This window comes from Emys orbicularis, chromosome 3, assembly GCF_028017835.1.
Source record: "Emys orbicularis isolate rEmyOrb1 chromosome 3, rEmyOrb1.hap1, whole genome shotgun sequence".
NCBI lineage: Eukaryota > Metazoa > Chordata > Testudines > Emydidae > Emys > Emys orbicularis.
The window spans coordinates 108,714,047-108,739,075 of record NC_088685.1 but is presented as its reverse complement, the minus strand read 5'-3'; the positions used below and the strand labels follow the sequence as shown (position 1 = coordinate 108,739,075).

Genomic DNA, 25,029 nt, shown 5'->3' with positions numbered 1-25,029 from the left:
AGTGGAGTTCCTCAAGGTTCGGTTTTGGGTCCGATTTTATTTAATCTATTTATTACTGACCTCGGAACCGAATGTAGAAGTGGGCTGATAAAGTTTGTGGATGACACAAAGTTGGGAGGTATTGCCAATTCGGAGAAGGATCGGGATATCCTGCAGGGAGACTTGGATGACCTGGTAAACTGGAGTAATAGTAATAGGATGAAATTTAATAGTGAGAAGTGTAAGGTGATGCATTTAGGGATGACTAACAAGAATTTTAGTTATAAGCTGGGGACGCATCGGTTGGAAGTGACGGAAGAGGAGAAGGACCTCGGAGTCCTGGTTGATCGCAGGTTGACTATGAGTCGGCAATGTGACGTGGCCATGAAAAAAGCTAATGCGGTCTTGGGATGGATTAGGTGAGGTATTTCTAGTAGGGATAAGGAGGTGCTGCTTCCGTTATACAAGGCGCTGGTGAGACCTCATTTGGAGTACTGTGTGCAGTTCTGGTCTCCCATGTTTAAAAAGGATGAACTCAAACTGGAACGGGTGCAGAGAAGGGCCACTAGGATGATCTGAGGAATGGAAAACCTGTCGTATGAAAGGAGACTCGAGGAGCTCGGTTTGTTTACCCTAACCAAAAGGAGGCTGAGGGGAGATATGATTGCTCTCTTTAAATATATCAGAGGGATAAATACCAGGGAGGGAGAGGAATTATTTCAGCTTAGTACTAATGTGGACACGAGAACAAATGGATATAAACTGGCCGTCGGGAAGTTTAGGCTTGAAATTAGACGACGGTTTCTAACCGTCAGAGGGGTGAAGTTCTGGAATAGCTTTCCGAGGGAAATGGTGGGGGCGAAAGACCTCTCTGGCTTTAAGATTAAGCTTGATAAGTTTATGGAGGGGATGGTTTGATGGGATAACGTGATTTTAGTCAATAAGTCAATAACGTGCCATCACTGGTAATTAGTATCAATGGTCAATGTGGGTCTGGCTGGAGAATCTTGCCCAAATGCTCGGGGTTCTGCTGATCGCCATATTTGGGGTCGGGAAGGAATTTTCCTCCGGGGTAGATTGGCAGAGGCCCTGGAGGTTTTTCGCCTTCCTCCGCAGCATGGGGCAGGGGTCGCTTGCTGGAGGATTCTCTGCGACTTAAAGTCTTTAAATCATGATTTGGGGACTTCAACAGCTGAGTCAAGGGAGAGAATTATTCCAGGAGTGGGTGGGTCAGATTTTGTGGCCTGCATCATGCAGGAGGTCAGACTAGATGATCATAATGGTCCCTTCTGACCTTAAAGTCTATGAGTCTATAATTCAATTTGCTGGGGTGGTTTGCTGCCCAGAGGTCCTTCTTGTGGATATTGGGTGGCACCCTGCTGCAGTCCCAGGCTCCTTCAGGCAGGACAGCAGTACGTGTGGTGCAGCCAGACCCCACAATGTCTCTGGACTGTAGTCACCCAGTTACCTCATTTGCTGGAGGCTCCTAGGTCTCCTCTGCAGTCTCCCTTGGCTGGAGCCTGAGAGATGGAATGTGTTCCCTGGTGGCTGCCTTGGCTGGCAGTCATCCTTCCTATCAGGTAGGGCAGTAACTAGCTCCTGCCTTTTCGCCAGTCAGTCCTAAACTGGACCAGGCTCTCCTTTTCTACCCCCTCCATGCCTGGCATTAGCTGCAGGTATAATGGGGCGGGACTAGCTGCTTACTCCTTTCCATGCTGGTGGGCAGTTTCTCTGCTTTCTCACATTGTGAAAACACACAACGTTTTTTCTCTAAGCCTGAAAGATAATTCCTTTTTGTATCAGATATTTAGAGTACCTAACAATAACCCCAACATAAATAGTTATCAATTTAAAGGTATATCTTCAACCTGAAGTCGTAAATAATCTTAGTTTCAGATACTATAAACTCCTGAACCCTTTGCCAATCTGTTTTACAATCCCATTTTACTAGCTTTTGAAATCTTTCTCTGGGTAAAACCCACATAAACAAGGAAAACAATGAAACTATCTGATACCTAAAACATAGGTGCTATGGAAGGCCATAAAAGTGCTTCTCATGTGAATTATGCCTGCATGTAGGGTTCCTAGTGGACCTCAGGAAGTTGTCTGCTCTTCTTCCTCTGCCTAAATTCAGAGTTAAGCCATAACACAAAGAACCCCTTCTCCTCTACACAGCCCAACATTCACTATAAACAACTTGCATGTTTCCTCTAATGGGGATCACATCTGGACAGCTTTCCCACTCATTCTACTCACTGCCCCCGAGGGTTAGAGGGGTGTTATTACTTTTGAATTCAGCAGTGCTTGTCTGACTGTGGCTCACTAGGGATATATCTACACTGCAATTAAAAACCCTGTGCCAGCTGGCTCAGGCTAAGAGGCTCCTCAATTGTGGTGTAGACATTTGAGCTTGGGCTGCAGCCCAGGCTATTGGACTCTGCAAGGTGGGAGGGTCCCCACCGCAGCCTGAGTCTGAGCATCTGTACCTCAGTTAAACAGCCCCTTAGCCCAAGCACTACAAGCCCAACTCAGCTTGCACAGACCAGCCAGAGTGTCTAATTGCAGTGTAAAACATACCCTAAATCAGCATTTATGCTGGTGATCCACAGGTGTTTTGCTGGCTCAGGAAGCTATCCATAGAGCTGGATTGGTCCCTGCAGCTATCTGTCTATATAAAATATGTAACTTTTAAATATGCCCTTTACGGGTACAGGAGACTTGTCTGTGCAGCCAGGATAGGGTTTATAGAAACTGTGATATGCTAATTAGAAGAATTTGAAAAAGATGACACCCTCACCTGAATTTCTGGAAGGGGTGAGTTTTTGAGTATTTATAATCCAGGAGCACTTATTAGTGCTGCAAATGCCCCCAGTGTCAAATATACCTCTATCAGAGAGGCAGCCGTGTTAGTCTGTATCCATAAAAACAACGAAGGGTCCGGTGGCACCTTAAAGACTAACAGATTTATTTGGGCATAAGCTTTCGTGGCTAAAAAACCCACTTCTTCAGATGCATGGAGTGAAAATTACAGATATAGGCATAAATATATATTGGCACATGAAGAGAAGGGAGCAAAGAGTCCTGTGGCACCTTATAGACTAACAGACGTATTGGAGCATGAGCTTTCGTGGGTGAATACCCACTTCGTCGGATGCAAGGGAGTTACCTTACAAGTGGAGAACCAATGTTGAAGGCCAGTTTAGTCAGGGTGGATGTTGTCCATTCCCAATAATTGATGAGGAGGTGTCAATACCAAGAGAGGGAAAATTGCTTTTGTAGTGAGCCAGCCAGTCCCTATTCAAGCCCAAATTGATGGTGTTACGTTTTCAAATGAATTGTAGTTCAGCAGTTTCTCTTTGGAGTCTGTTTTTGAAGTGTTTTGTTGAAGAATGGCTACTTTTAAATCTGTTATTGAGTGTCCAGGGAGATCGAAGTGTTCACCTACTGGCTTTTGTATGTTACCATTCCTGATGTCTGATTTGTGTCCATTTATCCTTTTACATAGAGACTGTCCAGTTTGGCCAATGTACATGGCAGAGGGGCATTGCTGGCACATGATGGCATATATCACATTAGTAGATGTGCAGGAGAATGAGCCTCTAATGGTGTGGCTGGGTCCTATGATGGTGTTGCTAGAGTAGATAGGGGGACAGAGAAGGCAACGGGGTTGCCTGGGTTAGTGTTTCTGTGGTGTGGTGTGTAGTTACTAGTGAGTATTTGCTTCAGGTTGGTGGGCTGTCTGTAACCGAGGATTAGCCTGCCTCCCAAGGCCTGTGTTAGTGGGGGATCACTTTCCAGGATAGGTTGTAGATCGTTGTTGATGTGCTGGAGAGATTTTAGCTGGGGGCTGTACGTGATGGCCAGTGGTGTTCTGTTTTCCTTGTTGGGCCTGTCCTGTAGTAGGTGACTTCTGGGTACCCATCTTGCTCTGACAATCTGTTTCCTCGCTTCCCCCGGTGGGTATTGTAGTTTTAAGAATGCTTGATAGAGATCTTGTAGGTCTCAAGATTACCCACCTGGGGAAGTGACACCATCATAGGACCCAGCCACACCATCAGAGGCTCATTCGCCTGCACATCTACTAATGTGATTTATGGCATCATGTGCCAGCAATAGTGAGGATTCCATGTTGGTCAGAATACTCCATCTTCTGACAAAGTTTTAGGTAGTTTTCTTCCTACCACATACTGTCAGGAACAGTAATCCGGGAATAAGATAGGTGATTTACTTGAGAGCCTGGAGAAGGGGAGAAAGGTGAAGGAGTTAACAGGGGGAGAACAAGTAAGTAGATGAATAATAGATGAGTAGCATTAGAGAGAACAAGGTTTGAATTGGACTGGCTGTTGGAAACTTGGTGAGTGGTACTTTATTTTCAGACTGCCATACTGTACTGCAGAATCTAAGCCAAGCTTTCCATTAATAAAAAACAGATTTAAGTGTCTAGCATTTATGGTCCCCAAGAGAACCTTCAAAATGTGACTTAATTAGTGAGGGGCTAAGCTTGTCCCTCTCATCCCTAATATAGGCATTGATTTCCTGATAGTCATCCTGACACTCCACTCCTCCATATCCTTCACAGAATGGGGATACGTTTGGAATTGTTCTCCCCACCCCACAGATAAAACTACCCTCTTGTACTTCCCTGCTGGGAGTACCATGCTAAACCTGCAGTTATTTGTCAGACTTGGATTTAGCGGGTGAGGAAGCTATATAAACAGCCAGACTAGGAGCTTTGCTCTTGAGACATTGTCAGGCACAAATTTCTCTTCTCCCTACCCTCAGCCAACATAGAAAGTGGCAGGTGAAGAAGGGTACTTGTCTCTGATGCTGTCTGAGATTATATCTACACGGCAGTTAGACACCCCTGGCTGGCCTGTGCCAACTGATTCAGGCTCTTGGTGCTTGGGCTAACTGGCTGTTTAATTGCAGTGTAGACATTTGGATTGCAGCCTGAGCTCTGGGACCCTCCCCTCAGCAGGGTCCTAAAGTCCAGGCTCCAGCCTAAGCCTGACTGTCTACACCACAATTAAACAGATCCCTAGCCCAAGCCCCGTGAGCTCGAGTCAGCTGGCACAGGCCAGCTGTGGGTTTTTAGTTGCAGTGTATATAGACATATCCTGAGGTGCCAGACTCCCAGCCTGGCTCCTCAGTAGCTTCCCCTGCCAGTGAACCACTTGCAGTTCAGTCTGGCAAGTTCCATTCTAATGAAGTAAGGCAGTTTTCAAACCAGCAAGACTGGTTTTTCTAAAATGCCTTAATTATCTAAGAATTAATATTAATAGCCCTGTCCTGTTCTTTCCCCCTCCCCCGCCCCAAATTAAAATTTAAAATATCTAACCCTGAAAGCTGGTATCCAAGGAGCAGGGATAAGTAAAAATGCAGTTCATCAACAGGTCAGTTAAGCTGTTAGTTATCAAAAATCTGTTAACACATTTCCAATAAAGATCAGGTGTGAAGACTTTCAATCCTTCCAAATTTTAACAGAGGAAGAAAAGTAATACACAGCCTGGTCAGTGACATTATTTAATTATACGTCTTCATTTTGAGTCTGAGAGGAAAATAAATTAAGGCAGGGCACCAACTTGGAGTAGCAGGCTTAGGGGCTTCAACCATACCTGTTCTCCTTTACTGTCTGATTTCCTCTCTGGGGCTCAAACTGGTCACTATTCTTGGAGTAAACAGTAGCAGCCATGCTATTTATAAATGCAGCCAGGGTGCTATCTCCAATTTTTTTCACCTACTGTTTTTCTACCTACTTCATTACTTCCTTTTGCAATTACTGTGTGATAGTAATATTACAACATTACTTAGTTGCTGTCAGGACTTGTTATCCAAAATGTTATCCAAAAAGCAAGAAAAACACCACATTGTTGTAATTAAAAACAAAACCACAAATTCTTGTGTCAATACTTGTAATAGTACATAAACATATCCCAATAAATATTTTAAAGTTTGAAAATAGCTAATCCCTCAAACACAGGAAGTTTAAGCTTTATGGATATAGACTTCCTGGAATTTAAGCCATCAGGCTTCCATTTTCCTGCTAATACGTAGGTAGTACAAGAAGAAAAATTAGGAAGAAATTCAGTTCCTATTGCAATCAACAGAGAGCCCTGGATTTTGAACAGATATTTTTAAACTCATTTAAACTTTTTTCGTTTTGACTTATTTCTTTAGGTTGCAAGGTCCAGCACTCCAAATTTAGGGAAAGCCAAATGTGCAACCTCGTACATCCAACCTGTGCATTAAATAATATAAGGAGCCTGAGAGGGAGAGGGGTTATTAGGTGATCATAAAATTGGACTGTCATGCATATGCACTGGAGCGCATGTGCACATGAGATGGGATGATGGGACAATATGGATTGTTCAGTTGTGGTTGGGGAGCCAAACGTGCCCTTGCCCACTACCTCCCTCTCATCACAGCTGCTTCAGTAGCTCCCAGGGATTTCCAGTGCAGTGTCTGTTGCTGCTGCCTTGGTAGCAATGTGAGCATAGATCTTTAGAATGTTCACGCTCAGCTATTTTGACAGGTTGCCAACATTTTCCAGAGAGAAGCAAGTGAGAGAAAGGAAATGGTAATTTTTAACAGTTTATAACTCTGCTTGGCAAATGGAATTTCATGGGGCAAAGCCTCCAGGCTAAAGAAGTGTCTTTTCCCTCTCAAACTCTAAAGGCCTGATGCAAATAAAGGAAGTGTTAAAGCCTCTCAGAGAGAATACAAAGAATCTTTTAAAATGGAAATTAAGCAACCTACATGTAGGGGTCACTGCCAGCTCCCTCTATAATTATTGTCATACAGGGCCCAGTAATGTCCATTGCATATGACTTAGCCCCTCTCCTGCATCTTCAACTCAGTACTCTCAATATTGCCCTCCACCCAACTTCTGGAGTGGCCTGATCCTAGGGTATTGATGGCTTGTGTAGAGTGAGTTTTAATCTTTAATACTCAAAGAAGAAAAAGCTGTTGATACCTCCACTCTCAGGGAGTGCATGCGCTCTCAGCATGAGAGAGGGTAGGGGAACACTTTGGAAAGCAGTGGCTCTTGGGGCTGCCTGTATGCTCCTTTGAATTGAATTTTCAGTCATGAGGTTACATAAAGTGGTTCTGATCTGGTTCCAGTTCCTTTTGACAGCTGTGTAGAGAGGACTTTGCGAGCCAATGCTCCTTCCTTTCCTTGAGGCTGCTTTCTGCCTTTCAGCTGGTTAAAGTTGTGTAGTTAGCTTTTTGTCTGTCTATCCAGTTACCAGAACATTTCTTTGAAGAAATTCAGATGTCAGTAATCTATTTGATCTCACCTTTCAAACAGAGGAAGTGTTTTCTTGAAATTAGACTAATGGCCATCTGCACTTACAAAACTCATCAAACTTTGCTTTAAAGAAATCATCAGAACAACTTTCAGTCCCTACTGACCAGACCTTCAGGGATCACTCCTCTGATTTTTCATCTTCCTGGCAAGGGCAACTTGTGTGATTTACAAGTTAGCTTTATTAATTACATTTATCTATGTCATGATCACCGCATTCATTCGCTGATGTTATATCCCTGTCCCCAACACTTGTCTGTCTTTTAGATTGTAAATCTGGGGCAGGAATTATCTCAGTGCATGTGTGTACAGTGGCCAGCACGGAGGCTCTCAAAATACAAATATTAACACTCACCTAATATGTTGTGTAAATGTATTATGTAATACATTACAGTATGATATAAACTTGTCATGAGATTCTGCAATTAATCATGCAATCTATCTGTTCATCAACTCTCTGCCCACTAAGCTATCTCCTCGATGACTACTGCTAGCACTCAAACCTGCTTAACTGCAAATAGCTGACAAACAAACTAACTAAATAAAACAAAACTGCAGAGAAACATTCCCTTACTTCCAGTTATGGAGTTTTGCTTCCAGAATTATTGCCTCAAGGCCCAGGATGCGAGAGATTAAGTTCTGCAACAGTGATATATGTTACATCTCATTACCCTGCTGAAATGAGAGCTTTGTTAATGAAAATGGGAGACTTCAGGTTTTCATTAAAGGCCTAGTGTGTGTTTTTATCCATGGAAGACCCGGAGATACATAAAATTGCAACAAACTGAAAGATCAGGTAACAAAAACATTAGGCTTTTCTATGGCTCCCTCCTTGTAATGTACAGTTGGGTAGAGGATAACGTAAGAGTTCAAAAGATGGCTTTAGAGAAGAGAGATTTAAAACATAGTCCAGAGAAACCTGTTAATACTTCCTGAAACATTTGTGAATTAACGTTTCTGATGTGACAGTGTGGTCCAAAGTATGTTCAGCCTTTGTTTGTGAGAAGGTGGATATCAGTCTTGTGGCTTTACTGCTCATTGTCTTGCAGCCATCCCACACACACGTTGATAAAACTCTTATGTGACATCACACAAATATGTATATCCTGTTCTTTGGGTTTCTCAGTCCTTTCTGTATACTTGCTGTCTTTATATCATAAGATCCTCTGGGTGGGAGCGTGCCTCTCAACCTACCAGTGTCTCAACATGGGGCATACTGTGTGTCAAAGACCCAAAATGAGGGGGTCATCCTTGAAGGAGACTTAAAATGCTGTGAAATTAATTCTCTTTGTTATAAATAACTCATCTCATAATTCTTTATTTCTGATGTAAATAATTCTAAACATTTAAAGTGAGGGGATGCCACATTTCTTTGGAATGTAGGTAAATTTGAGACTGAAGTGACACTTTCCTCATGTTTTTCTTTTCCCCCCCAGCCATTTCAGAGCTATTTTTGTTCTGGTTAGATTGTCAGTACAGATTTCTTTATTTACAAGAACAAAGAAGAAATGGTATCAGTGAGCACAGGTGTCATCTGAACACACCTGGGGTGGGAGTCTCCTCGAGACCAGTTGAAAAAGTCTGGCAATTTGTAAGTTCAGCTTTGGAGACCAGCTACTCTAAGTGGCTCTGTGCCTGGCATTAGCAGTGTCTTGGCCCCCAGTCCTAATTGGCTGGCTGAGCCCAGTGCCAAGGTCATTTCTGTGCTGTGACAACACTGCTGTCCCGAATCCCCCTCCAAGTCAACCTAATCTAGTGTTGTTAGTGGGTTGTTAATGGGTTATAGATTGTTTGAATAGACACACTGGATTTATGGCCCATTACATCTGATATTTATTGTCTAGCAAAGTTATGAATTTAAGCTCCCAGACTCATCTTTTGAAAGTGTTGTGCAGGTTTCCTTTGAGGATGAGGACTGATAGGTCAGATATAGAGTGATTGCTTTGTGAAATGTCCTTTATTATTTTCCTGTGAGTTCATTCGAGAACATAGTGATTGTCTGGTTTCACCCACATAGTTGTTGTTGTTGGGGCATTTAGTGCACTGGATGAGTAATATAATATATGGAGATATACCTATCTCATAGAACTGGAAGGGACCCCGAAAGGTCATCGAGTCCAGCCCCCTGCCTTCACTAGCAGGACCAAGTACTGATTTTGCCCCAGATTTTGCCCCAGATCCCTAAGTGGCCCCCTCAAGGATTGAACTCACAATCCTGGGTTTAGCAGGCCAGTGCTCAAACCACTGAGCTATCCCTTCCCCCATCCCTATGAGATACACCACATGTTGTGATAGGCATGTGCAGGACCCATGGATCTTGAAAGGTGTGTTGTGAAGAGTGTTGATCATTGTAGCAGTGGAGATATGTCTGCAGGTTTTTGCATCTGTTCTGGCAGGATTTGGTGCTGCTTTGAGTCGATGCGTCCTGCTCTGGGGGGAGCTTGCTTCTGATGAGGAGGTTGGGGGATTGTTGAAAGACGAGAAGAGGGGGTTCAGGAAAGATTTATTTCAGGGTGGGTTCCCTATCAAGTATGGGTTATAGTTGTTTGATACACTGTATGGGTTCCAGTATGGGGTGGTAGGTGACAACTTGGATGTGTCTGTGGTCAGAGGGGTTTTATTTTTGTATTGAAGCAGGTTCCCTCGGGATATTTGCATGATGCGATCTACTTCTTTGGAGGAGGATCCTTGTTTTGAAGGCGATTTTGTGTATGGGCTAGTCTACACTGACAATGCTAAAGCGCTGCCATGGCAGCACTTTAACGTGCCTTGTGTGGTTGCGGCGAAGTGCTGGGAGAGAGCTCAAAAAACCCCCCACCTCAGTGAGGGGTGTAGCTCCCAGCGCTGGGGCACTGTTTACACTGGCACTTTATAGCACTGCAACTTGCTGTGCTCAGGGGGGTGTTTTTTCACACTGCTGAGCGAGAAAGTTGCAGCACTGTTAATTGCCAGTGCAGACAAGCCCTAAGTGATGGTGTATATCCCACACTTTCTCCTCTGAGCCTATTCTGTGAGATCTGAGTGCCAGGCTGTAGATAACAGAAACCCCCCATTTTAGCTACCTCTTCCTCCCCCCCCCCCCCCCACAGGAGTAGTGTTAACAGGCCACTTCACCTTGAATGGTCCCTTGAAATATGTGCTAATTATGCTGAATAATCTGTTCCACCTTGTATTTAGCTGTGACACTCTGAGTACATTTCCCAGACCTGAAGAAGAGTTCAGTGCAAGCTCGAAAGCTTGTCTATTGCATCAATGGAAGTTGGTCCAATAAAAGATATTACCTAACCCAATCTGACATCAGGAATCATAACATTCAAAAACCAGTAGGAGAACACTTCAGTCTCCCTCGTCACTCAATAACAGACCTGAAAAGTGGCAATTCTTCAACAACAAAAACAGACTCCATCGTGAAACTGCAGAACTGGAATTAATTTGCAAACTGGATGCCATCATATTAGGCCTGAATAAAGACTGGGAGTGGTTGGGTCATTACAAAACCTAAACCTAATTTCCCCAATACTAATTTCCCCCTATTGTTACTCACACCTTCTTGTCAACTGTCTGAAATGGGCTACTCTCATTACCATGTCAAAAGTTATTTTTCCTCCCTTGGTATCCTGCTGTCAATTGAATTGTCTCCTTAGACTGACCTCACACTTGGTAAGGCAAATCACATTTTTTCATGTATTTATACCTGCTCCTGTATTTTCCACTCCATGCATCTGATGAAATGGGTTCTAGCCCACAAAAGCTTATGTCCAGATAAATTTGTTAGTCTCTAAGGTGCCACAAGGACTCCTCATTGGTTTTTTTTTGTTTGTGTGTTTTTTTTTTTAAAGGTAATATATGTTCATCAAGGAATTCCTTTCTCAATTCTCCTCTACAGTAATATTTCCGGATGGTGGAGTGGGAAGTTCACCTTGTTGTTCATCCTTTTCAAGTTTTGTGGACTGTAAGGGGTGAAAGCTCCCCATGAGGGTTCTGGAGCTCAAAGCTTTGTTTAGTGTGCAAGACTTTCTCCCTCTGATCAAGACCAAAACTCATCTGCCAGAGAGAAAATATGTCTAGGCAGATTCATTGAACAGAACTTTTGTACAACACCTAAAATCTGTCTTAGGCCTCAGTGTGGCATTGTGTTATGTAAGGTCCCAACTCAGGCTTTATCTCCCATGAGATTCCCTCATTGTATCCAGTTCTATTTCTTAGTCAAACAAAACTTGACACATTGACAATCCCCTTTCTTGGTCTGGAATCAGGAGTTCCTTTAAATTTTCTCTCTGGTTCTGTTGGTTCAGGAGGTCTTCTACAGGTCAGTTGGTATGGAGCCAGGTTATTACCATTAGTCCTAATTGGGTCCTGGCACTTCTGTCTTGAAATATCCTGAGTCTGATAGCACCATTTTCCAGTTTACTGGAGTTTTGTCTTCAAGTTGGGATAAGTATCCACCTAGCCTGAATCTTATTGGCTTATGCATTGCTGAGCTGTTTGAGAACATTTCTCATGTATCTAGTGGATTCTGTTGAGAAGCAGGAGCTTCACCGGGGGGGCGCGGGAGAAGCTTTTAAAGTTGCTATCTGTTACACTTTGAACATTAACTTTGTTTGAGTTTTACCAGCTGTATGGGTTGTGATGTCCGCTTCCAAGCTCAGCTGCTTAGGGCAACAGCCCTTGCATTAAATAGTTTATGAACGGGCTTGTTTGAGGTAGCTTGTTTGTTACATTTTTGGGCCCAAATTGAAGAGTAGTACCCAAAGTGATAGGTTTTTAAATTCAGAAAGATAATGTTAGAAGAAAAAGTTGGGAAGGGCAGCCTTAACTTTTATTTGAAAATTGCGCTTGCAAGAATATTTAAGTGCTTCAAGTGTAGCTTGGGTGAACTACTGTTGACAAATCAGCACCCATTTTTTGTTCTTACAGCTCAGAGGTTTTCAAACTGCAGGGTGTTCCCCCGTAAGGGGGTGGGGAGGAATGTTCTGGGAGGGGAGCAGTGACACTAGGTGGCTTGGGCCAGCGCCACTCCTCCTTCACCCCCTGATTCACTTCAGCAGGCCACCCAGCCTGTGGATCAGTATCAACACCTCTGCGCCCAGAGACAGTAGTACATGCCTTCCCCCATCCTGAAAACCAAGGGGGAAAGGGCAAGTATTGTGGGGCACAACTAAAAATTGTAACTCGAAGAGGGTGGCTCAGCTCAGAAAGTTTGAAAAATGCTGTTATATCTTTTTTTTTTTTTTTTTTTTTAAATCTCCCTCTGTTGGTTCTGTTCTTGTATTTTCAATGCTCTGCTGATTCACAAGATGTCTGTGCTGAACACTTCAGAAACAGGAAATATAAATTTTAATTCCCTGCGGGCTCACAAGAATGGGGTGTTCTCATTATGTACAAGTTTACATATGAACAGCCATACCGGGTCAGACCAAAGGTCCATCTAGCCCAGTATCCTGTCTTCTGACAGTGGCCAATGCCAGGAGCTTCACAGGGAATGAACAGGTAATCAAGTGATCCATCCCCTGTCACCCATTCCCAGCTTCTGCTAAACAGAGGATAGGGACACGATCCCTGCCCATCTTTGCTAATAGCCACTGATGGACCTATCCAAGGGGTCATACATCAGCTGAATATAGCTTGAGCCCTGCGTATTCTTCCTCCATAATAGGTTGAGCCACTCTTTTCCAATATATATTCATGGAAGTTTCTTGTGTTCTGACTAGACATGTGCATTGGTAGCTAAAATGATAGATTAGAAATATGCACTTGCTATGTTTGACAACTTATAAAGGGATCTGGCAGTGAACTTATCTATTAAGGCTGTCTGACACTTTCTTTTATAAAAGACTTATGCCTTTTTTTAGAAGCTCTAACTTCTCAACTGAAATTCAGCAAGGGGAGTGCAGCCAGAGATGTGGGTCTAGTTTGTGTCATGGAATTCTGTTTAGGTTTGTCCGAGTTACAAGATTTTGAAAATCATAATTTTCCATCTCTGCCTTGCATTTAGCATAACTGGTAGGATGCTAACATCCTTGAACCATTTTAAGGTTGGGCCCCAGCTATTACTACAGCAGCATACCTCCAGGAGTAGACACAGCCCAGCTGCTGATGGAACAGCTGTAGCAGCTGGCTGAACTGCTCCATGATTATTCCCCAGATCTGTACCTTTCACAACTCTTCTTATGAAATTGCCTCATGATTAGGGCCAGTGTTTTCTGGCAATGAAAACAGAGTAATTTCAGATTTTCAAATCTGTATTTCAGAAATTTCAGATAAGAGTTATATTAATACAAAAAAATACACATATCAACAAACATGAGATTTTACAGCACAAAAATGCGGGGCACTGAGGGTTAGAGCCAGGCCAGCTGTGTGCTAGGGGGAGAAGGCAGGAGTCAGCTAAGAGTGGGGGAGAGGCGCTGTGTACACTGCTGAGAGCGGATGTGAGTGGCATCCGCTCTGCAACATGGCGAAGGAGCCTGGTGCCCCGCTGCCAGGTGCCCTGCCCTTCCAGAGGAAGATCCATGGTGGTTTTGCCAAGCCCAAGCCTACGTGAGGAGGGGAGAAGTTGACAGCGAGTCTCAACAGCAGCCAGCTCCCAGCCCCCAGCCTCTGCCCTGCAGCCTGTGGAGGAGTCAGGTGTCTCCTAGCAGAAATCTGGGGGATGTGACTCTGCATTCCATACCCACATGTCACCTCTGCCCATGTGCCGCCGCCATCTCCCTCCCCCTTTGAATGGTGACTTCGGAAATGAAGAGTCATTGTGGGGAACAAACATGATGATAGCCGCAATTTCCAGAAAACAGGGACCCTACTCATGACCCACTGTTGCCAAAAAATTAAGACAAGACTAGAATGCAAAGCATTGCCATTGACAAATTTACCACCTTAAGAGTTCTGTGTTGTGGCTGCTTTTTCTGATAAAATATCTGGCATTTTGATTTGCCTCTCATAAATACTAATATTTGTTCTCTTACAGATTATGGAACTTTGTGGTGCAACAAGACTTGGATATTTTGGAAGAAGTCAGTTCTATATTGCTTTGAAACTTGTTGCTGTGGCCCAGTCAGGTCTCCCTCTAAGAGTGGAAAGTTTAAATACAGGTAAATCTAGAAATTAATGCTTAAACACTTTTGAGCAGGTTAGTGACATTTATTGCAGTTGGCTCACAGATTATAATAGATTAATCCTGTGGACTATTGTGGTATGGTCTCAGTTACTCTAGTATATTGCTCACTTATACATACTAAAAAAAGTGTGAAGGGGAGTTTGGGATAAACCAAAACTTAAAGCATCTTTATATAGATACAACTGGACCTTAGCTAGTAAAGGGGATAAAGTTAATCTAGGGACCTGGAGTCTTCAAAACAGTTCAACTGTGCTAAAGTACTAAACTAACTTATTGCAAGGTATGCAGAGTGAAAGAGAACCTTTTTGTGTATGCCAATTCCCATGGTGGTCTAGGTGGTGTAACTTGCTCTATTTGTCAGAGTTGAGTGGTGAAAGTAGCAGATAATGTAATGGGATTAAAGTTAAATTTACTAGTATTGACACAGCCAGCTATTCAAAACTATCTGTAGGGGCACTTGCTGGGGATGGCACGTTCAACTTCCAACTCCAAATAGGTAGCTACAGAATTCATTTCCATCAGGTCTCCAGACTCTCCATCTGAACTTGTAAATCATCCAGCAAGAATTCAGCAACTACTCCCAAAGGAATTAAATCCTTATTCATTTTATAAAGTAAAATTGCAGTCTGATACTTCAGGAGGATTCATCTCAACTTCCAGGAGACAGGACTCCTTGAAAGCAGAGAGAAGATCTCCCTTCCTGCTGCAAAAACGATATAAAAGACCTGACAGAGCTCAAGACTCGGAATTGATAGTCACTTCAAGCTCCTGGTGCTGTGTCTAAATAAAATTAGATGTGACTGACTAGATGAGACTGCAGTTTGAATCAAGTAGGTGAGAGTGCTGATATAATGAATCTGCAGACCAAAATCAAGCAGTTGGGATCAGGAGCAAGATGTAATCCTAAAAATTGGTATGGAGAATCTTGAAAGAAGGAACAATGAGAATGGAGTCCATGAGAACTTGAAGAAAGGTAATCTTGCAGAATATCACTTAGATTTTTTTTCTAGTTTTCTCAGATTTAAAGTAAGGTTGATCTGCGTTCCCCAACCTCTTTCCGGGATAGGTCTAATGCCATATTCCATAGCCACAGAATCATTGAATTCATAGTCTTGATTGAGATGAATGAGAGATGTCGTCTGCTCCAGAGCTATTGCATACTCAGCTGGCATCTGACTTGACTCATGTGTTTGAGGGTTTCTCAACCATGGGGGCTAGAGCAAACTTTCTTATGATGTCTTAAGATAAGATTCTGTGGTGAAAACCTGATGGAGTAAAAGGGATGAAGTGGTGTAAAAGGGCTCTATAAGCGCTGTGTATAGCCAGGCCTGGACTCTCCATACGCAGGCATTGTAGTAGATGACTGTCAGGCTGCCTTCTGAGGATCCTCTCATAAGCCCTGGCATAGGTGGTGTGCTGGGAGGGGCATGTTAGGGGTGGGGTTGCAGTGCTGCACCCAGTGATGTGATGATTCCAAGCAGTGCTGTAGCCCATACGGCAATCTCTCATGCTGTCCTATACTAACCTGGAGGCTGCAGAGCAGCTGAGGTTCTGGGAAGGTGCAGCAGTGGCGTAAAGCCACCGTAGCTATCATCTCTTTGAGTTGAGAGTTCTGTGTTGATCTTAGACTGGAACACAGTGTTATAATTGGGTGACTTCCCTGGCAAATTCCATGGCTGTTGGATCCATGTGGCCATAATAGAATCCATATATGCTCCTAATTAATGTCAGGCAAAAAATATTCTTTTTGGTAAGGATATACACAAACTTGTAAGGTGTTGAACCTGAAACCAAAATTTGTTGGGATGAAATATTTGACAAAATAATTGCTATTCTAGTTAAATTCAGATTGGTTTTAACAGTAAATATGTAAATGATAATTACTTACGTGTGCCTGCACAAAAATATATGTACACTTTTACTGCACATGCTCTTGTAAGTAGTGGAAAGGAGCAGTATTGGAAGTAGCAGATGGTAAGGCCATGAACCAGTTTTTCTCTGCTTAAGATGCTGGCTTGGTCATGCCACTATTTGTTAATTGTAATTAATTTTCCTCCTTTAGCTATTCCTCTGGGTGTCCCAAATAATTAAGTGGCCTTTCAAGAACATAAATCTCTTGCATTTATTAAGAACACCACTGATGGTATTAGCAGGGAATTGGGGAAGAACAAACTGCTCAACTTAGTTAATACATGGTAAAATAAAATACATGGTGCTAATGCTGAGATGCTGAGATGAATGTACCATACTGAAACCTGACAAAGGTGGTTAGATACCTGGCTTCTTTTTAGTTTTCAGATAACTTGAATTGTTTTGGTCGTTACTATGAAATGCTTTTTTAGTAATAAATGAGATGTTGATTGAAAGGAGACTTCCCAGTGAAAAGGACATTTACAATAGCAAGAAATAAAGAAGAAATATACCACCTCTCCTTTTTGGGAGAAAACAAACTAAAGATTGTGTCCAAGGGGATTATTTCCAAAACACCCAAAAAAGCTAATGTAAATTAATAAACTGCCTTTGCAGCTCTCTAATAGAATATATTGCATTGGTTCATACATGTCAGAAACACTGTAAATATTTTTAATTGTTGTTTAGGAGTCGTTTGAGCCAGCTAAAGAAAATCATGGGTTACAGGAGGTCTTGAAAAACTTATCCAACCCAATAACTCACCAGCGTAAAAAATAGTTGTGCTGTCAACCCCCTCCACACCATGGTTATCTGCTGACCTGCGCTGAGTCTAAAGTCTGGTCTACACTAGAAAATTAAGTTGGCTTAACTATGTCTCTCAGGAGGGTGAAATCCAACCTGGCCCCCAGTGTAGACAGTGCTAGGTCAATGGAAGAATTCTTCCTTTGATCTAGATACTGCTTAGCTTCTCAGGAAGGTAGATTCCCTACGCTGACAGCTGAGCCACTACAGTGTTTTAAGCGTAGACCTACCCTAAGTGCGGGGACTGATGTTCCCTTAATTTTTTCTCTGTGCAAAACCAATAACTCTCGTAGAGCTTACGTCCTCTGAAGACATTCTCCTCCACTTTTATCGCCTTATTCCCACCCACCTTCCTCATCCTCTTTTCACGAACTATCCTTCCTTATTCTCTCATTTATTTCTTTTCACATTTTCTCTTTTCCTCATTTTCCCCTTTCGCTTTCTCACTCATTCATCTCATTCTCTGCTTCTCCATGCTGCCTTTCTCTAGCTGAAGGGGCTATTGAGCCCACTTCTTCCCCACCCCCGTCCCCCTGTACATGAACTGCCGAATGGGAGGAGAGACCTCTTCCACCATCCGGCAGTCTCTTTTCCTGACTTTGCCTGCTGGTCAGCCTCACCTCTGTGTGCTGCACCAGCCTCTGTCCCTGTCTGTCAACTCTCCTATTTAATACGTCCATTTTGGCCTGTGTGAGTGGGTTTTTCAAGTCTTGAGCTACAGTTGATTTGGGTAAATTTGGAGTGCTTAGTGTCAGTGTCTACCAAACATAACTCTTGTCTCAGCTGATTGATTAGTTCAGAGAGAGATCGAAACAGACTTATAGTTAAGCACTTGTGGACATGTAAAATATGGCTCTGAAGTAGTTGTATAAAATGACAGTACTCATATTGCTTTAATTACTATGCTGGAAATATCAAAGTAAATTTTGGGTTGCTACTTAATTTGGAAAGACATTTTCATGGATAACTGTCCAATTGGGAATTATAAAATGAGCAGATGATCACTGTGAATGCATGTCACTTGCTTGTTCTGTTACCGTGGTGTGGGAAACAGTCTCCTGCAAAAATAAAAATTAACTAGAGATTAGTTATGTAGATATTATAGGGGCTTCTAAATGAGCATGCAAACCCTAAGTATTGCAGCATCAAAGGACAAAGTCATCTTACACTGAATTTCTTTGCTCTTGTGGATGAAGGCAAGGTGGGGGTGGGAGGAAGTTTGAAGAGAAGTATTTGAAGCTTAAAACGGTATTTTTTCAGTGTGGGTCACACCCCACCTTAACACTGAGATCAACATGCTGTTCTTAGTATGCTGAGTCCACGCATAAGTGAGAATGTGAAAGGTTTTGCTTGAACTCTGGTGTCCCTGTTAGCATATTATGCTAGTTACTAAACTGTGGGGTTGTTCATTGATTATATTTAACAAAATTATTAAAGCATTATGTATTCAAAGGGTAATATCAAATATAGATTGCTTGAATGCTTAATGTTCAGTCTTTAGCAAAACAAAAATTAGTTTACACAATGACTAACAAATTGTATGAAGAATTTCACTTACTTTTAATGACTCTCAATAGTAGTAGTATATTTAATTTTTATATAATAAAATAGCTATAAGAATCAGAAAAATTAATCCATATAAAATTAGATAATTACCTCATAAATGAGTTGATTGCAAATGTGTGTGTGTTCTTCAAAAATTTTTTACAAGTAAGCTATACAACAAATTGCACAGTTTGACTTCAGTGGCAGTGGACTAGGAAGGCCATTTACAGGTCAGGATTCAGAGGGATGGCAGAGCTATTTGAGAAGATGATTTCTCACACTCTGAGAAACAAAATTTATTCTGGGAGAGACAGAGTAAAGCTGTGTACCTCTTAGCTTAGTAAAGTTGCATGTGTAGACTTCAAAAATGGGTTTATAATGAAATTACTGCTAAGTCTGACTGTAACTGAACATCCCTTGGTAGTATCTGTAAAATAGCTTATTAGCTACTTATGTAGAAAAGATGAAACAAGATTAAAGTGGATGAGTAATAAATGTGTTTACACAATACTTAGCTAAGTCTTGAGAAATAAAGGCTGAATTATGGTTTCTACTGTGAAGATAAAAAAGGCACCACTTCTTTACTCCCTGTATGCATTGTTATATCTAAATGCTTTAGTGAAGTTTTTAACTTCTAGATCTATAGATGAAGCACCCTAAGTGCAAAGACTTTTAAGAACTTTTCAAGCATGCCTGGAACTTGTGATGGATCAAATTTATACAGTAATTAAAACTGTAATAGAAAGTATAATTAACATGCCTACATAGCTATGCAAGAATGAGCTGAATTCTAAGTCACAATTGCAAAACCAAACTGTCATCTTGCATGCATGGAACAGAAAACTGTGTGGTTCCATAGGTGTAACAAACAGGATTTGTGATGTAGAATTTTACAGTGGTGTAGCATGAGCCAAAAAAAAAAAAAAAAAAAAAAAAAATTCGGGATGCATTTGCTTGTAAATTGCACCAAACTCAATATGTATGTCATGGAGAGACAACAGATATGAAATTCCAAAGTATCTTTTAGAATAGAACTAAATTTTAAACTAGTCATTTTTAAGTATTCTTCTTTTGTATAATAAAAAATATCCTTTACTATTAATATATATCATTGTTTTAACAGTAAAGGACCTCCCTCTACCCAGATTTGTTGGTCCAAAGAATGAACAGGAATTGAGACACACAGCCTTGTATTCTTCAGATGCTGATAACTCAACCCCATATTCAGGTGTAATTCCTCCCCCACCCGGCCGGGTTCAAGTGAAAAAAGGCTCTGTGAGCCATGATGCAGTCCAGCAACGTACATCAACAGATCAACAGGTAACTAAAACTTAAGTGACTTTTATTCGAGGTATGGTGCCTCACAGTGATGTGGGTCCCACTAGTGTTACTACACTATTGTTTTGGATTAGCTTCTTTAAAAAAAATTCATGCAAGTGTTACTAAATATATGAAAACTTAATTATTATTTATTTTAGTTATGCAGTGCTTGTAAGTGTGTGTGGTACCTGAGGTGTGAGACAGGTTTTCTGCTCAGACCTGCTTAAAATCTAAGTCTGGAAATATTAGTAATGATAACTGACAAAGTATTGAGTGGGAAGGGAGAATGAGGGTTATGGCTTATTGTGTGGGGTCACATGATAGCTTGGTTTGGTTTATGTAAGTTCGTTCTCTTCTAAAAGAAACTATATAGTGTTTAAGTTCATAACTGATACTACAACTCCTAATTATTTCCAATCAAGCTAAGCTTTTAAACATTTAAAATCTGCCTAGATCCCAAATGGTGACATTTAATGTCCTTTCACAGGACCTGCAGATGTACTTCCAAAATGTCTACACTTCTAGTTAAAGTATATATTTATACACACCCAAGCAATCAGGCTTCACACATGTCCATTTTTTGACTATGAACCAATTTGTAATGTATTAAACATAAATTATCTAGATATACATTTATTGTCTCAAAGACAAGCCATCAGTTCTTTTTTTTTGGGGGGGGGGGGGGGGATGGAGGGGGTTAGAAATAATTCCCCTCCTCGTTCCCTTAAAAATGCAACACTGTTTAAGAAACAGGTGCTCTAACCTTTCCTTGGAACGTATTTATCTATACCTTACTATTCAGTAGTTTAGCACTCTGATTTATAGATTAAATCAACAGATGAGAACCAGAACTTTGCTAACATCATAAATACTAATCAGATTCTACAGTTAAATGTGTTACTTAATGAACTCCTCTTATTTCAACATCTGTTTTTCGTTTTTGAGGGAATGAGTGTAACGCTTTCAGTGATCTTTATTCCACTTCAGTAAAAGCAAGCATGGGTGAATTCTTGGTGAAGATCACTGCAAGAATGTAACTAGAGCTCCTGATTCTTTTGCATAAGAACAAAAAAGACATTGGTGTTTATTCAAGTGGCCTTTTTTCATTAGTATTTTGATCATTTTTAGAACACAACCAGTAAACATGGCCAACCTTTGCTCACTAGTTTCTTTAATTCTCCTACTAAGGGATAAGCTGAGTAAAGAGGAGAAATGGCAAGAGTGACCTCTCTAAGAGTGACTTAATTGTGCCTTCTGACAATTCCTTATTTAGGGACTTCCTTGCTTGTTGAGTTTGGGACTTTATCTCTTCTCCATGTTTAGAAGATAGAATGCACTTCCTAAATAAAAGCCAGGAAGGCTTTCATATAGAGTGCAGCTAATTAAAATTGGTTTTAGGCCCATACTCCTGTACATATGTTAACTCTCCCATTTTCCTCCCCACTGTATGCTTTCTCCTGGGCTCCATCAGGGGAGTTGAGACATCCACAGAAAGTAGGGATCAGACAATGCTACCCAGAAACTTGAGGGTACGTTGGCAATAGAGCAGCTTACAGTCTGTGTGCAGCAGTGTGGCTTTCAAAGTGGGAGCAGTGTGTGATAAAAGGAGCAGGGCAAGCAGCACTGGCATTGCAGAAGATAGTTTGGCCATTATGATCCTATCTTTCCTGGAGCTCTGGACAGATAGGTGTAAAGCAGCCCCCTAGAGTGTGCCTCCCCATTAAGGAATGAAGAATCTCAGATCTTCTCCTGCATGTTGCTCCTGTGGATGGGTATAACCTTCTTAATGGACCTAACCTGGCATTTTTCTTGGTTTGGCTGAGATAGCATTTCTGTCCACCACCCCAATTATGATGTCTGGTTTCTTTATTTACTCTTTAATAGCAGCTGCAGTTTCTGATCTAAGACCTATCAAGTTGTCAGTTACTTTAAAATCATAAACCCAAGTGTTTTGTTCCTTCAAGTCCTAGTAAAAGGAACTTAATGTCTAGTAAAATTATATTTACTGGCTTTCAAAGTATGTCTATCTTTCTTTTAAAATATTCAAATTAAATATTGTATGGTCATGAAATGTACAAGTTGAGTTTCTTGATCATATGGTATGTCCATGTGTACAACTCTTAACATATGTGGAAGCTCTGCCACAGATAAAGGACAATATATGGATTACTGTTGTATGCTCTATGTCCCAAATAATAAAGGATTTTCCTTTGGGAAAGTGTTTCTGCAGATCCCTACAACAAATTTGCATTAGATGACAATGTAACATTAGGATCTTGCACACCAATTGTGGTTCCAAACCGTGGTTATAAATGGGGCTATTCTTTTCCCAGCACAGCTTTGGAACATCCATTCCAAGTTTCTTCCCTCTTTCTGGTGTTCTTGATAGTTTTTAGTAACTGTCACTATATTACCCTACCTACAAGTGGGTTTTTCTGTTAATATAGTTGGTGGCCTGATTGGTAGATGTAGAGGTGCTTCGCCTTTAGAAGGTACACCTCTTACATTGTGGTAAAATACTGGCAGCTGATTAACGTGTAGTATCCCTGCTATTTGTAGAGGAATGTATTTAAAGGGCATTCAGCCTTGTGCAGTATTCACTCAGCTTGAGGAGGGAGTAGAGCCAAATGATTAAAGGTTGTTCTTGTGGTGAAGGCCTCAAGGGCTTGTTCCTAAGAATCCCAGAGGCTGAAACCTATATATTTTTCTACAGATCTGATCCCTAAAGATCCCCTGTAGTGGATCAGTACGAAGTGCTCTCATTAGAATATAAACAGTCCTCTGTTCCATTGATGGACATCCTTATTGAACAAGGAATAAAGCAGGGAGATGATCTGAGGAAGGAGAAAGTGGCTTCTTAAAGGAGAAACAATCCTAGCACTTAGAGCTGTTTTCAGTGACTTGCTGGGATTCCATGTTTGATTTGCATCTATTTTGGTGTAACCTCTCTAAGATCAGACTAGTAAATGTTGCCCTCAAGTGGATTGGTTTTGAGGGTTCTTGGAGCTTGGTAGTGAAGTTGCTGTCTGATCTGGTACACCATTGGCAGTTATATGTGGTCTCGGGAGGGCTTTAGGTTTGTAAAATGATATTGGACATTCTCTTGATTTAGAGAAACAGTCAGTCTGGGGTTGGGTGTCCTATTCAAAAGTACTAGTCTTATTTCTGTAAAAATCTAGTTGTCCCTTTGAACCTGTTAGTATTGGGATAAGTGAGCTGCTCTGTAAATCTGTATTCCAGATGTGGCTTTTCAAGTTTGAATATCAGGCTGTGATCTGAAGGGCAGATGCGTAGTTCTTTGAGATTTCTCTCCCTGATTCTGATTTCACCCATTAAGATTTGAGTAGCCATCTAGGCATTGTCTGGCTGGTTGGAGACTGTTTTCCTCATGATCCTTTTTATCAATTTAATTTCTATGGGGAAAGTGACTTATGTGGCCCCAGTATTTTCTTGCTCAGACTTCTTTTCATGTCTTGTCCGAGATGCAGGACATGTTGAGTCACTTAATTTGTCTCCAAAGTCCAGAAAGACAGCACAGACTCCTAATCTGCTGGAAGCTACCCTGCCTGAGTTAATATTTTAGAGGAGGAAGGGGAGGGATAGGTGACTGGGGAGCTTCATGAAAATTCTGAGCATTCTGTAGATAACTCTGGTGTTTTTTCTTCATCAGATCATAGCTGGGTCTTTCAGGAAATGAAGGAACACCCACTTGGGTTTTGGAGACTAACAATGGCTTTGCTAATTAATGGACCTGGTCAAAACTCTTGGCATTTCAATAAAAACTAATTGCAAAAAAAAAAAAAAAGCACTTTTCTAATAGCTTTAACTAATGAAAGACTGTCGAGTCTACTCTGAAGGTCTGGCCATAGGCACTGACTTTCTAATGTGCGGGGGATGCTCTGCCCCAGGCCCTGCCCCCACACTACCCCTTCCTCCAAGGCCTCGCCTTCCCCTGCCCCCATTCAGTCACCTCCCCTGAGCGCGCCCTGCCCTCGCTCTTCCCTTCTCCTCCCCAGCACCTCCTGCATGCCGCGGAACAGCTGATCTGCAGGAGGCGCTGGGCCACCAGTGGAACACCCATGGAGTTGGCACCTATGGGCCTGGCAATACCCTATCACTGTTGTGGCTGCCTAGAGATGGATTGATCAGATTTACCAATCCCAGATAAGGGGGCTGGGGTCAGCTGGCTGGTGTGGGGCTGGGGCCGGTCTCTGCTGCAGGAGAACCAGTTTGAGACCTGCGCGCAGGGGGTTAATGGTTAGGGTGAGTTAACGATAGGACTAATACTTACCAGTTTACCATTTAATATTTTACATGCCTAGTTCATTCTCATTTGGTTGGTAATAACAATGGAAGCACGTTGATTTGCAGCCAGCCCTGGGTGCTAAATTGAATACTGCTTGTTAGCTGTTTGCTTAAATAAATGTGTATCAATAAATCCAATTATGTAGCTTAGTGTACTTTTATTTAGATTTTTACTTTTAAAAATTTTTTAATATGGTGAATGCCGTGCTTTATTTACTAGATGATTTTATTTGATTTGTGTCAAACTGTATGGAGATGGAAATTCGGAATTTAATTAAAGGTACGAAAGTATTTTAAAATTGTTTTAGTAGGGCTGTCAATTGCAGTTAACTCAAGCAATTAACACACAACAAATTAGATTAAAAAGGCACGATTAATCGCAGTTTTAATTGCACTGTTAAACAATAATAGCATACCAATTTAAATTGGTATTCTAAATATTTTTGAATGTTTTCCACATTTTCAAATATATTGATTTCAATTACAACACAAAATACAAAGTGTATAGTGCTCACTTTATATTTTTGATTACAAATATTTGAACTGTAAAAAAAGTATTTTCCAATTCACCTCAGTACAAATACTGTAGTGCAATCTCTTTATCGTGAAAGTGCAACTTACAAATGTAGAATGTTTTTTACATAACTGCACTCAAAAACAAAACAGTGTAAAATTTTAGCGCCTACAAGTCCACTCAGTTCTACTTTTTGTTCAGCTAAGACAAATACATTTGTTTACATTTACG

The 25,029-nt window shown here is 41.5% G+C and overlaps 1 protein-coding gene across 5 annotated transcripts in view; it reads left to right on the top strand.

Annotated features, from left to right (window-relative positions):
* The window catches only part of REPS1 (RALBP1 associated Eps domain containing 1), a 119,494-nt gene that overhangs the window by 13,678 nt on the left and 80,787 nt on the right, over positions 1-25,029 (top strand). For all 5 annotated transcript variants that reach the window (XR_010561281.1, XM_065400385.1, XM_065400384.1 and 2 more), the window contains exons 2-3: positions 14,253-14,376; positions 19,783-19,979. Coding sequence is in view for 4 of the 5 variants with exons in the window: in XM_065400385.1 (XP_065256457.1) it covers positions 14,253-14,376; positions 19,783-19,979 (321 nt within the window). In the remaining variant the exon portion in view is untranslated. The remainder of the gene's footprint in view (positions 1-14,252; positions 14,377-19,782; positions 19,980-25,029) is intronic.